This window comes from Daphnia pulicaria, chromosome 7 (genome assembly GCF_021234035.1).
Source record: "Daphnia pulicaria isolate SC F1-1A chromosome 7, SC_F0-13Bv2, whole genome shotgun sequence".
NCBI lineage: Eukaryota > Metazoa > Arthropoda > Branchiopoda > Diplostraca > Daphniidae > Daphnia > Daphnia pulicaria.
In genome coordinates, this window is record NC_060919.1 from 16,396,316 (window position 1) to 16,408,399 (window position 12,084).

The following is a 12,084-nucleotide window of genomic DNA, read 5'->3' on the forward strand; positions in this document are numbered from 1 at the left end:
GGATACTCGTAAGAACCACATAGCGGCTGTCCCAGTTTCCGTGCAGGATAGTGTACATTGTAAGCAATTCGATGAATTTTTATTATTTTAATTTAAAAAAAACTAATAAATTATTTAGTAGTTAGATTAATAATATAAATCTAACACCCTTGTTAAATGATAGTTTTGCTAATGAATTCCGGTGTTGCATCTGTGCAATTCGTGACTCGTGAGGAAGCTACTATCTACACTCACCAGACACTCACTCACTCAGTTGCTCCAGCAAATGTCTCAAGGGGCCGATGTCAGTCAACTACATAAAACGCGAAAACATCTATGCTTATAGAAATTTGCTTAAATTGTCGGCTATCAATTACCTGCTAGTTGCTACCGATGAAAACTATATCATGCTCTATGACTTCCTTAATGAATAATAAGAATGACAAGGAACTTTTCAGTTGACATCTGGGTCAGCTGATCCCATTTTTAAATGTTTAAATCTATTGCCACGAAATGGGCCACGGTCAAATATGACTATTGCCACGAAATGGGCGACGGTCAAATATGACTATTGCCACGACATATTTCGTGGCAATTAGGTCGAAAATGTCTATTACCACGAAATGTTGCTAATTCAGCCGTAGGCCTACATTGCGCGGATGTACTACCCTGGTAGCACGCCTCTATCTATAGGATGTACGTCGCCCATCTTTTGCAGCCGAGTGAGATGTCTTAACCCGGCGTCCATAGGATTGCCTATATCTATACTAATGTCGCGTTGTAAGACATCTAAATGGGTACGGCTTACAGCCGTCTTCAAAAGACTTAAATTTAAGCAAAAAGAAAAAAAAAAGAAACGTTTCTCGATGGGCGCGAAACCACGTTCTTTGGAGTGGTACTCCAGTGCTCTACCCACTACACCACACTATTTTACTATTTAACAGTGTTTTGTTCAACGGCTTTAAATTAATACTAGCAGTTAAAATTATGAAAATGTAAAGTCCTTGTCTTCCTAAGCTATCCTGTGGACAGATAATTTGGACATCTCACAGACGTCATGATACGTCTGTCTGTTAAGCGTCTAATTTCTAGACACAAATGGATGTCCGTGATCGTATGAGAAACGTAGATCTATAGGACATCTATACGAAGATAGCATAAGGCCGTAGTAAATTGAGTATCTATGTGATATCCAATTTAGGTTGCAGATAGATCAGATTTGATTTAGACATTAAGACATCTATATGATAGACGATGGATGTAAGTGTGCTACCAGGGTACGTATTACGTAATGTAAACAATTAGTAACAACATATTAAATCAAATAGTTTTGATTGTTTGAAATATGTAATAAGTTAGAAAAAGGTCTGAACAATTAATCGCCTTTGGTCTTTCGTTTGAATGGAGCGATGTTTTTATTTAAAATCAAATTACATTCATAGGGGAGACCGGACCCATCTTGGACAGTCGCGGTTTTTCCCGCATATCTCCCGATCCCCTTAGGCAAAAGAGTTCTTTTTTGGCTAAGGTCATTCGTTAGCCTTGCCCCCACCCCCTTGATTTTTTTAAAATGTGTAACTTTAAAATTTAAGAACTTACATTGATTTCCATTTTTCGGTGTTTTTTTACCGATCCGGGGTGACATTAGACAGGGGCCTGTACCAAGTGGGACAGGGTATTAAAAGAGGGATAGTATGAATTTAAAATTATGAAAAAATCAGGAAATGTAGATGGTAATGTAGTTTAACCCCAAACAAATTTTGGAAATTATATCTTTAAAACTGAAAAAGTTTTCTTAAAGGGAAAGAATTACAACTTTTAAATGGGGCGAGATGGGGAAAAATGCAGGTGGCGCTGAAGTCCATATATTACCCATTGTCCAATATTACCCCTTGGAACTGTCCAAAATGGCCTCAAAATCATGCCCCCCGCAAATTCATTAATTGTAGGTACACCAAAGCACCTAAAAATAATTTTCTTACCCACAATTGTAAAGGATAAACTGTTTTACACACTGATGTGTTTAAAAAAAATTTTACTCAAACAAACTTGGAGAAAGATCAATAATTCGGGTGAAAAATTTTGCAATAATTTATCGTGTTTTTTTCTTCCTCCTATAACTCCCGTTCCACTGTCGGGAAATTAATTAAACTACACAGGATCCAGCATCATCACATCTAGAACAATTCGTGTGAAATCTAGAATTTTAAAGCAATTTTTGCTATATTTTAAGACACTGTCCAACTTGGAACTGTGTCCAACATGGGTCCGGTCTCCCCTACATTGGTTCATCGTATAATCAAACGATAGCAACTTGTGATTACAACTGACATTAATGGCAAGACAAGATAGAAACCTATGAAGATTTTAATTGTTCTTCCGGCAAGTCTTGCATGTGTACTTGCTAGCAGTGATGTGCACGTCATACGTTGACTTATTCGAAAATTTGACGTTACGTCGTACGTTACGTCAATTTTCCTTGTTTTTGAAGTTTACGGTGACTTCTACGTATGTGAAAAAAAATACTGACTTTTTACGTATACTTTTGACGTGTAAAAAAGTCCAGTTATGAGTTATTACCGTAAAAGTCAAGAAACAATTTTAAAAATTTGGCAACATTTGCTTTGCGAAAATTCGTCTGCCATGTGAAAATTTATGACAGTCGATTAGAAATTTCTGCCAACGCGACATGGATACTACTACTGCTGAGGAGGAAATAGCTTGGTATAACAGAGGTATTTTTAAATGGTTCTCGTTTACACCAGAAATGGTGCAAAAATTTTCTATCGATCCGAAAAGTAGTTGTATAGTTCGCAAAGAATTAAAAATGAAACTTGCACTGGAGAATGTATCAGGGGTGTGTAAAACGTGTGGGTGGAAATCAAAAGTTGCCTTTGGCAATCCCTCGAATTGGGTGCGTCATCTCTTGGTAAGTTAGCATTCAGTGATAACTTCGTGTTTTTTTTTAACTCTTTTTAATAATAGAAACATCCCGATGTTCATACGAAATATAAGCAATCAGTAGCCAACAAAAGGAAACGAGACCGATCCCCTACATCTACTTTTTTCCCTAATAGACAAGCTAAGAAATCTAAACAAGAAGGTATTGTGAGTGCTTTTCAGCCATCTAATATTGCCAAGAAGAAAGAATTAAGTACAGAGAAAAAGAAACTTCCTCACGATATTCAAGAAAATATCAATCTAAAAATCTTACATTACATTGTTGCTGAAGCCCGACCTCTTATCACCGTTGAGAGTGTTCATTTTATCAATCTTCTTAAAGAGATTGACCCCAGAGTAGAAGTGTTTTGCGTTAGAACTTTGAAAAAATTAATCGCAAAAAAATTTTTCGAATTTAAAGAAAATTTGAAAAAAGAGTTTGGTGTTGCCAGTTCCGTGTGCTTAACAGCCGACTTGTGGGGCTCAAACAACAGAAGTTTTCTGGGAGTCACAGCCCACTGGCTAGTTTCCGACGAACATGGAGCTATGATACGCAAGTCAGCTGCTATTTCTTGTAGAAGATTCTCAGGTATGATATTGTTGTTTTGTTTGTATAGGCTGCAACACTATTAAATTTCGTCATAATATAGGAACTCACAATTTTGAGAACATAGCAAAAAACCTGGATGATATTATCGAGGAATTTGCCTTGCATGGCAAAGTATCTCATATAGTTACGGACAATGGCTCAAACTTCGTTAAAGCCTTTAAAGAATTCTCAGTAATTTTCAAAATTGTTCAATAGTTGTACCTTTTGCTTTTAACGTAAAACGTTTAACATTTTTTTTCTATAGGCCGAGATGGCAAATATTAGTGCTCAAAATACTTCTATATTAAATGAAGAAGATTCAAGTATTAGCAACCTAATGGAACTTCTTGCCGAGGAAGACGATGATTTAAGAGAAATTGACGAAGCGGCACATTTTGATAAATCAACCTATGACGTGATTTCAGCCGATTTATTAGACTCGTCCATTATCCTCCCTTCTCATCTGAGGTTTAATCATTACATTTCAATTTAATCACTGTAAATTACTAATAGTATCTTCTCTCATTGATAGATGTGCCTCACATACTCTGAATTTGATTGCCAGTGTCGATATCGAACTCTCTAAGTTTGACAACAAGACATTTCCGAAACGAAATGCCCTGCGACAAGCACTTTCAAAAATGCAGGCTCTTTGGAATAAAATTGGTCGTTCTATAATTGCAGCAGAGAAATGCAAAGAAGAGTTTGGCGTGTCACTTCAAACACCGTGTCCAACGCGGTGGAATTCGTTGTATGATAGTCTTTCGTCTTTTCTTAAGCACTACAAAAGTCTGGATACGGCCAACACAGTATTCCGTTCACTTGGCATTACAGCTCTAACGAAAGACGACTTGGAATTGTTGCTTGAGTACATGCACTGCGTAAAACCGTTAGCTGCCATTCTAGACATCTTTCAGGGAGAAAAAGGGTGTTTTCTTGGTATTGGCGTTGTCTTGCCTTTGCTTACGAAGCTAAAAAAGCAACTGAAGCAGCGTGTTTTTCTTAATGTAGGACCGTTACGTGACAAAATACTAGCAAGAATTGAAGATAGGTATAATATTATTGAAGTTAACGTTAAAAATAGTAGGTGAAATAACTTAACGATAACTTTTAAATTTACAGGTTCGGTCATCTTTTTATCGACAACACGTACTTAATAGCTGCTTACACGCATCCATTTTTTAAATTGAATTGGGTAGAAGACTCTAAAGATAAGGAGGATGCTGTCAGCAAATTGAAATTATTGTTAAGCGATGCAGAATCACCTCTCTCAGAAAAAAGTGCATGCTCAACAGAAGACTTTCTTAGTTTTACTCCAAGTAAAAATTCGGTAAAACCTAACGAGGTTGACTACTTTTTAGCAGACAATGAAGTGAGTATAGAGATGCTTAATCGATATCCCCAAATTAAAAATCTTTTCATGAAACACAACACCTCAATTCCAACTAGTGCTCCAGTGGAACGTCTTTTTAGTCAGGCTGCACTTGTTCTAACTGTTAGAAGGAACAAACTGTCTGATAGTTTTCTTGAAATTTTAATTCTTCTAAAAATAGCCCTCCATGTTTAATTTTCATTTTTATTTTTTCCAAATGCAATCTGTGTATATTAAGGGCAATAGCAATAAATAAAGGATTGATGTATGTGTGACGTAACGTCATACGTTTGAAGTATGAAAAAATTTACGTTACGTTGACGTTTTTTTTTTGACTTATTACGTAGTACTTTTAAAATACGTATGACTTTTACGTTTTTTGGGTACGTCAATTTTTCCGTTGACGTGCACATCACTGCTTGCTAGAAGTGGGAAATGTTGAGTTGTTCACACTTTATATGAGTCCTTGTTGGCAAGAGTCACAGGCAATACAAGACGAGTTTCCTTTGATAGTTTTCTTGCAAAGAATGCAAGCAAAAACCAACTCATCTTTTTCTTTAGCAGATTTCTTTGCATCAACTAAAAAAATTGAAGTTGTAAACATGCTTATACCATATAATACTGTTTTAGAAATACTTGATCTTACTCAATTGATTGACAGCAACCCAAGCATCAGCAGTGAAAAGTTGCATGAACAGTGGGAGTTCTTTTAAGACAGCTTCTTCAACAACAGCATTATTGACTTCATCCGGGATAACCAGAAGGTCTTCCTCTTCTACCTTTTTCTTGTTTCCAGGAGTGATGTATGCGTTTGCTCGTTCAACTCCCAGTACCCATTTTAAGAACACTACACAATAATGTATAATAAAAATTAATTGATCAATAATAACTTAGGTAACAGAGCAAACAATATACAGCAGCTCCAAACTCACTTGTTTGTTTTTCAAATTCAGTCTTTTGTGAGAATAGCTTTGGTACAAGAGAATATCTTGCAAACTCACTTTCGTTCTTTTTTCTTGGATGACCTGCAGGACGTTGATTGTACGGTAGAATCAAGTTTTTTAATTGACTAGTCTTCTGTTTCTTAGCTGGCGACTTTGGAATTTTGGAGAGAGTTTTCAATTCATCTTCCATCGAGTTTTGTTGACCCTTGCTGTACGTTCGTTTTTTTCTAGGAGTCGTCGAAGGGGTAAAAGATGCTTGCACTGGGTTTTCTTTGCGGCTACCATAAGTTACGACTGAGCTAGCCCTGCTGCTAGTAGGTGTCTTATTAGGGGTCGTCGAAGGGGTAAAAGATGCTTGCTCTGGGTTTTCTTTGCAGCTACCATAATTTGCGACTGAGCTAGCCATCGGCCTCAATTCACGGTCAGGAGTCTCTTCGACAGTATCAATAGTTCCATTTATATTAGGTAGATCTTTATTATAAAAATTAGAAGAAAAATTGATAACGTAAATTCTTAGATAGAATAAAATTTAAAAATAAGTTACCGAAAACAACAACTTCGTTTTTCTTTGCGCCTTCGATCATTCTCTTCAATAAATTGATTTGGCCGTTAAATGCAGGAAGAGATAGGTTTTGAATTGCGTCGCACCATTGTTTCGCCAGCTGATTACCAATATTCCACATATCATCACTTGTGATTATTTTACGAGGTCGTCTTGAGTTTTCAATGGCTTTTGGAGACACATCACGACCTTCGCTTACGCTATCCTTTTTATTCTTTGCAACACAACAACAATTTTTTTAAACAGATACTAAAATCAAGAAACTAAAAAAACTTTACCTTTTGCAATTCGTCATCAACTTTATCTTCGTTCCAGCAAGGATCGTACTTGTCGATAGGTAACATGACATCATGTATGTTTCCCACAAACAGTATATGTCGACAAGGTAAATGGTACGTAGCGAAGAAGCTGCAAGAACATTTTGTCAAATCGCTTTCTACTTCGTAAGTACGCAAACTGGTAGTAATAACAAATCCAAATGTTCCAGTCTAGAGATATAAAATCATTTGTTATTGCATATTTAAAGAAAATTCATTATCAAACGAACTATCCATACGTTAGTTATGCTGTAACCTGAAGTTTTCAACTTCATCTGGTTGTTCACTAATCCATAGGCGTACGTTGTAACTTGCTTTGCAAAGTCTTTCAGTATGGGAGGAATAGTTTCTGTAGTAAATTTGACCGTCGTGTCAACTGCTTTCTGATTTCGATCCCTCACACGAAGACAAATAATGTCTAATAAAATTTGTATGAGCTCTGAAAACATTAGCTTTCTGTGTCCAACATTTTTCATTGTACTGTGAAATCTATATAAATAGCATAAGAGATAATTCTTAAAGTAAGTTGCTTGAAATATTTTTTATTCAATTACTTTTCCAGACGATTGGTTGTGTTGTTTCCTTTAGTAAAGTAGTGAGTTCTATGTGTAGTTGACCATAACTCTGGACGTTTAAACCAAAAATTTTCGAAGTATTCTCCAAGGTTATCATGTTCTGTGTACATTTATAAAAGCAAAGTAAGGTTTACTGAATAACTCGTTTCTAACGATAAATTTAGGCTATGCATGCTCGTCAACTATACCTAGTGATGAAAGATATCCAGCTGCCTCTGCAAGATCGTCTTCACTTTGGGCATAAACAGCTTTTCGAAACTGCTGAAATATTTCTTCTCTTTCGTCGTCGCCAAGCTTAGCAATTTTTAATCTCCTGTCTACAGCAGCCAAAACGTGAAATTGGCATAGAAGCTGGGTTGCCAGTGGAAAAACTTCCGTAAATGCAGCTAGCTCCGCGCAATCCTTATCAGTTATTACAACTTCGGTAACTTCGACGTTATTGCACTAGAAAAAAAAATACAAATAAACTTTTCATGAAGAAAATGCTAATTTAGAAAAGAACTCAAGATTTACAAACGACTCACCTTGGCGAACATCTCAAGAGCCAACTTGATTGAACTTGATGTTTCCTCTCTCATAAAACAGTAAGCAATTGGTTGACCAACTCCATAGTTATCTTCTATCAAGAGGGTGTACAGCGGCATGCCACATTTGTTAGTTCGGTAAGTACCGTCATACTGAATCAGTTGACCAAAACTTTTGTAGAGCTCTTTTTGGACAGACAGTTGGATGAATATGTGCGTAATTACATCATTTTGGTCATGCAAAACTTGAATAGTATTTTCCTTATTTTTTATTGCGTAGGAATTAAGCAATTCAGCCGCATTTTTCCATTCATCTTTGGGCAGCCCTATGTATAAAAAAATAAAAATTATATAAATGCAAAGAAATTTACTGTCTCAAAGTTGCTTTATCGTATTTAAATTCGATTAGAATTCCTACACTATAAGAGGAGTGCAACAATGTGTTACTTGCCTGTAATTTCCTGTCGCATATTTTGAATGTGCTTTGCAGGAAGGTCCTTTCCAAATTGAAGAAGTGCCCTTTGCCTAATGCGGGTTGGTTGTCCACCCGCCCCGATTGTACTTTTTATAATATCGACCATCTCATTAGGTAATCTCCTGTTCAAAGAATTTAATTTATTATACAGAATTTGTCAATAGCAATCACAACAAAGCAAATTGTATGATATAAGACTTACTCTTTAACGCGGAAAGTTTTGATTGTAGATTCCGACATCGGATGATTTTGGTGTTCCCGACATACATCGCTGATTCGAAAATTTTTTGAGCCGCGTTGATAGACCACTTTGAAATAAAAGCTGCATTTGCATGCCCGGACATTCTGGGTTGTTCGTTTTCCTTTCGAACGATCACGGTGATTCCCGAAATGCGAGCACACAAATGTAGCATGGTGAAATCTCAATTTGGGATTCAGATAGTAATCGACGTTCTTCAGCGAATCGTTATACTTTTCGATGGTTTTGCTATCCTTAATTCTACATGGCATGAAAAGTTCACTCGCAAGTCTCTCCACAAACCGTTCAATCTCTTCAAAACTTTGAAATGTTTCGTTTACAACTAAACGGTCAAGTAACGCAGACATTTTAAAATGAAATCACATCGCTATTATTGATGTAAAGCAAGGCATATTTGCACAGCCACAACAAACGCAATACATTTAAGTCTCTGAGCAGAATATAACGCAGCGAGCACATGTTCGTTCATACTGGCAGATTTAAGTTTAGCTGATGGTGGAAGGTGCTGAAGGTGGCTAGCGACTAGCGACTACCAGTGCTAGCTAGCGACTACCATTACCATAGCTAGCCACTACACACTTGTGCAACTGCATTGTCTCTAGGAACACACTCCCCCCACCCAAGCCTTCATCCTTTCTCCTTCTTTTGCTTCTTCCTTTAAACCCCTTCAGACCACATGTGTATGTAAATAGTCATATTCGAACTTATTGGCACGACAGGACTGAATTTGCAACATTTCGTGGCAATAGACATTTTCGATCTAATTGCCATGAAATATGTCGTATTGCCACGACAGCAGAGAACCTATAGGAATTCGTGGCAATAGACAATTTCCTCTTTATTGCCACGAAAGATGTCGTGGCAATAGACAGTTAGACCGTCGCGCCATGAAAAATATTTCGTGGCAATAAACATTTTCCTCCTTATTGCCACGAAAGATGTCGTGGCAATATACAGTTTAGACCATCGCGCCACGACATATTTCGTGGCAATAAAGAGAAAATTGTCTATTGCCACGATCGCCTATACTTCCTAAATGCTAAAACTGACTTAAACTGCCTTGGCAGAAAAAAAAAATAACCCTTCCCAACTTCTAAAAATATTGATCTAAAAACGCCAAAACAGGGTAGCCTATGTAGACTAAAGACTTTGAAAAGGAAAATTTACCTACTGCCGCCACTGGCCTGAAAGGATTGTGGCTTTCAGCAGGGTGCATCTCACAGTGACGGAATCGCACTAGTAAAGGTGGCCATAAATAACAGCTTTTTTTTTTTTTGCTCATAAATATATAGTGTTGAAAGTAAAGTGTTTCATTAGTAAAATATATCACTAATAATTTCATTGTTTAGTAACTCGAAACAGTACCCATTAATAACTAGTTCTTTAAGTAAAATGTCTCATAAGAACGAAGTTCTTGTGGTTCTTGTATCATAAGAACTTCGTTGCATTGATAAATTGTCTCACTAGTATTTCTGTTCACAAGTAACATCAGGTTAGGTTAGGTTAGGTTAGGTTAGGTTAGGTTTGGTTAGGTTAGGTTAGGTTATAAAATTGGTAATTCCCGAATCACAATCACGGCGAAGCCGTGAACATCATATTATTATCATCCACGGCGAAGCCGTGAACGTAAAGTTATTATCAATCACGGCGAAGCCGTGAACATAATTTTATTATTATCCACGGCGAAGCCGTGAATATCATACTGGATCATAGGGGGTGTTACTGTTGATGCCTGTTACTAACGAGACGTTGTCGTTATACTACAAAATACTACTGCATCACTTTCCCTTTTCACACGAAATTTTGAAAAAGAATTATGACAATTTATTTACTATTGACCATTTGTTGGTATGAAATAAATAAATTATTTAGAAAATTTTGATTTTCTAGGCGAACGGTATTATTTGAGATACGTTTTACTAGTGATGCACTGTAGCCATTTTCAATTTTACTAGTGATACAAATTACTATAGTACGATACTTAAGCGCCTTTTTACTACTGCGATTCCGTCATAGTGCTACGCACCGTTTCAGCAGGCCAGGGGCCGGGGACTTTCAGGCCTGAACGTCGCTGGCTTGAATGTCCGGCACCCACCCTGCGCAATAGAGCTCGACAAATTGTCCACCTAGTGTCAACTAAATAAAATACTTCAATAAGTGTAAACATGTATAAAAATGTCAAGTCATGATTAGAAATACAAATGTTTACCACAAAAAGATTCTAGAAAGTAGTTCTCTTGTCTCTTGTCAGATAAGTGTAGTGTGTACTATATTAATCGCCCTTAGTTCGTCCAAAGTCACTGTAGAATCTCCTGCCGGTTCCGATTGGTATACACATTCACAATTACTTGTTAATTGTTCTATCCTTCTGCCGCTGACAAGTGTCTAAATACTGTAAAATGACACAAGGATTGATCATTCACACGGGTAACATTTTACAGCTTCCAGATCTGAAAAGAAAACCCGGCCACACACCTGCTGACGAGGTTTGATTTACCAAGCAAATAAATAAAATTTCATACTTCGTATTTTTTTACATTTTTCTTCCTTTTACTAGCTTAATGATACTTTGAAAATTCAACTGTCTAAAACATTGGCTGAGGGAAGTCATGAGGTAATTTGATTAATTTGTGATCTGATCTTCAGAATTCTTAACCAAATATTTTGATCACAAGATATTTGCCCCATCCGAGTTGTCATCCCTACTAAATCCAGAGGAACGTAATTCACAGAAAATTACTGTCAAACTATTTTTTCTTTCCACACCTCAACCAGAATATGTGAAAACTGCCTTAGATGCAGGTATATTAAATTAAAATAAATTTTTTTCTCATTCAAAACATATATGTTTCAACCATTTTAGCTCTGCAAGAACTTGGAGCAACTTATGCAGACCTATTTTTAATCTCTTGGCCTTCTGGGATCAACTTGAAGGACAGTGAAACTTTGTGGAATGCCATGGAGAATGTCTTTGATCAAGAAAAAGCACATTCATTAGGAGTAAGTGATGTTGACACCCAAGGATTTGTGGAGCTGCATAATTCTGCAAGAATCAAACCTGAGGCTATTCAGATAAACTTGGAAAGTTGTTGTGTTGTGCCACCTGAATTGGTGACCTTTACCAGGGAGAACAACATTCAACTGCTAACTCACAATGACCCTCAAAATATTCTACCAACTGAGACTTTGAAGAACATTTTACCATCCCTTGAAGAAGTATTGTGGACTGTAAGATATCAAACACTTTTGCGCTGCAGAGGGATCATAAAAAACAAGGGATATGTTATTAGTACCCATGTTGATTGAATTCATTAGGTAGCTGGCATTTATCAGCTTGTGTTTACCCCTCCTTTTTTTGTTAAAGACCTTATGAGGTGCCATTTTGCATTTGATTCTGTTTCAGTAGTTTTAAGTATTTAGTTAAATTGCATTTATTTGTACACTAAATAATGAAGAAAATTTACTTGATTATGGGGTTAATTATCCTACTTTATATGTTCATTTATTTACATTAGTTACGCAAGATCACTATTTCAATTTCTTTCTAC

The 12,084-nt window shown here is 36.6% G+C and overlaps 3 protein-coding genes across 4 annotated transcripts; 2 read left to right on the top strand and 1 right to left on the bottom strand.

Moving 5' to 3' along the window:
- Window positions 1-1,532: 1,532 nt before the first annotated feature.
- LOC124348867 (protein FAR1-RELATED SEQUENCE 11-like) lies at window positions 1,533-9,740 on the bottom strand. Of its 2 annotated transcripts, none has more exons than XM_046799227.1 (12): window positions 8,480-9,740; window positions 8,254-8,399; window positions 7,803-8,128; window positions 7,467-7,722; window positions 7,258-7,378; window positions 6,943-7,192; window positions 6,665-6,874; window positions 6,369-6,600; window positions 5,882-6,295; window positions 5,527-5,727; window positions 5,299-5,459; window positions 1,533-2,379 (listed from the first exon to the last, which is right to left on the bottom strand). In XM_046799227.1, exons 1-11 carry the CDS (start codon window positions 8,881-8,883, stop codon window positions 5,335-5,337), a joined length of 2,685 nt encoding a protein of 894 aa, XP_046655183.1. In that variant the 5' UTR covers window positions 8,884-9,740; the 3' UTR covers window positions 1,533-2,379; window positions 5,299-5,334. The 2 variants fall into 2 exon arrangements, with proteins under 2 accessions (XP_046655183.1, XP_046655182.1); XM_046799226.1 differs by having other exon boundaries at window positions 1,533-2,387; window positions 5,307-5,459; window positions 5,813-6,295.
- Window positions 2,659-3,724, top strand: LOC124348798. The gene is made up of 3 exons (XM_046799071.1): window positions 2,659-2,908; window positions 2,965-3,508; window positions 3,570-3,724. Exons 1-3 carry the CDS (start codon window positions 2,669-2,671, stop codon window positions 3,722-3,724), a joined length of 939 nt encoding a protein of 312 aa, XP_046655027.1. The 5' UTR covers window positions 2,659-2,668.
- Window positions 9,741-10,697: 957 nt separating the features above from the next.
- Window positions 10,698-12,016, top strand: LOC124349066 (glutamate--cysteine ligase regulatory subunit-like). Its single transcript, XM_046799567.1, has 4 exons — window positions 10,698-11,022; window positions 11,094-11,150; window positions 11,212-11,338; window positions 11,400-12,016. Exons 1-4 carry the CDS (start codon window positions 10,936-10,938, stop codon window positions 11,840-11,842), a joined length of 714 nt encoding a protein of 237 aa, XP_046655523.1. The 5' UTR covers window positions 10,698-10,935; the 3' UTR covers window positions 11,843-12,016.
- The last annotated feature ends 68 nt before the right edge of the window (window positions 12,017-12,084 follow it).

Bases quoted from the DNA above. Each gene is read 5' to 3' on its own strand.
- LOC124348798 (XM_046799071.1), top strand. From the start codon at position 2,669: ATGGATACTACTACTGCTGAGGAGGAAATAGCTTGGTATAACAGAGGT. The intron at 2,909-2,964 runs GTAAGTTAGCAT...TTTTAATAATAG, and splicing joins ATTGGGTGCGTCATCTCTTG to AAACATCCCGATGTTCATAC. The intron at 3,509-3,569 runs GTATGATATTGT...GTCATAATATAG, and splicing joins TTCTTGTAGAAGATTCTCAG to GAACTCACAATTTTGAGAAC.
- LOC124348867 (XM_046799226.1), bottom strand. From the start codon at position 8,883: ATGTCTGCGTTACTTGACCGTTTAGTTGTAAACGAAACATTTCAAAGT. The intron at 6,875-6,942 runs GTATGGATAGTT...TTATATCTCTAG, and splicing joins CAGGTTACAGCATAACTAAC to ACTGGAACATTTGGATTTGT. The intron at 6,601-6,664 runs GTAAAGTTTTTT...TGTGTTGCAAAG, and splicing joins TTGATGACGAATTGCAAAAG to AATAAAAAGGATAGCGTAAG.
- LOC124349066 (XM_046799567.1), top strand. From the start codon at position 10,936: ATGACACAAGGATTGATCATTCACACGGGTAACATTTTACAGCTTCCA. The intron at 11,023-11,093 runs GTTTGATTTACC...TCCTTTTACTAG, and splicing joins GCCACACACCTGCTGACGAG to CTTAATGATACTTTGAAAAT. The intron at 11,151-11,211 runs GTAATTTGATTA...TTTGATCACAAG, and splicing joins TGGCTGAGGGAAGTCATGAG to ATATTTGCCCCATCCGAGTT.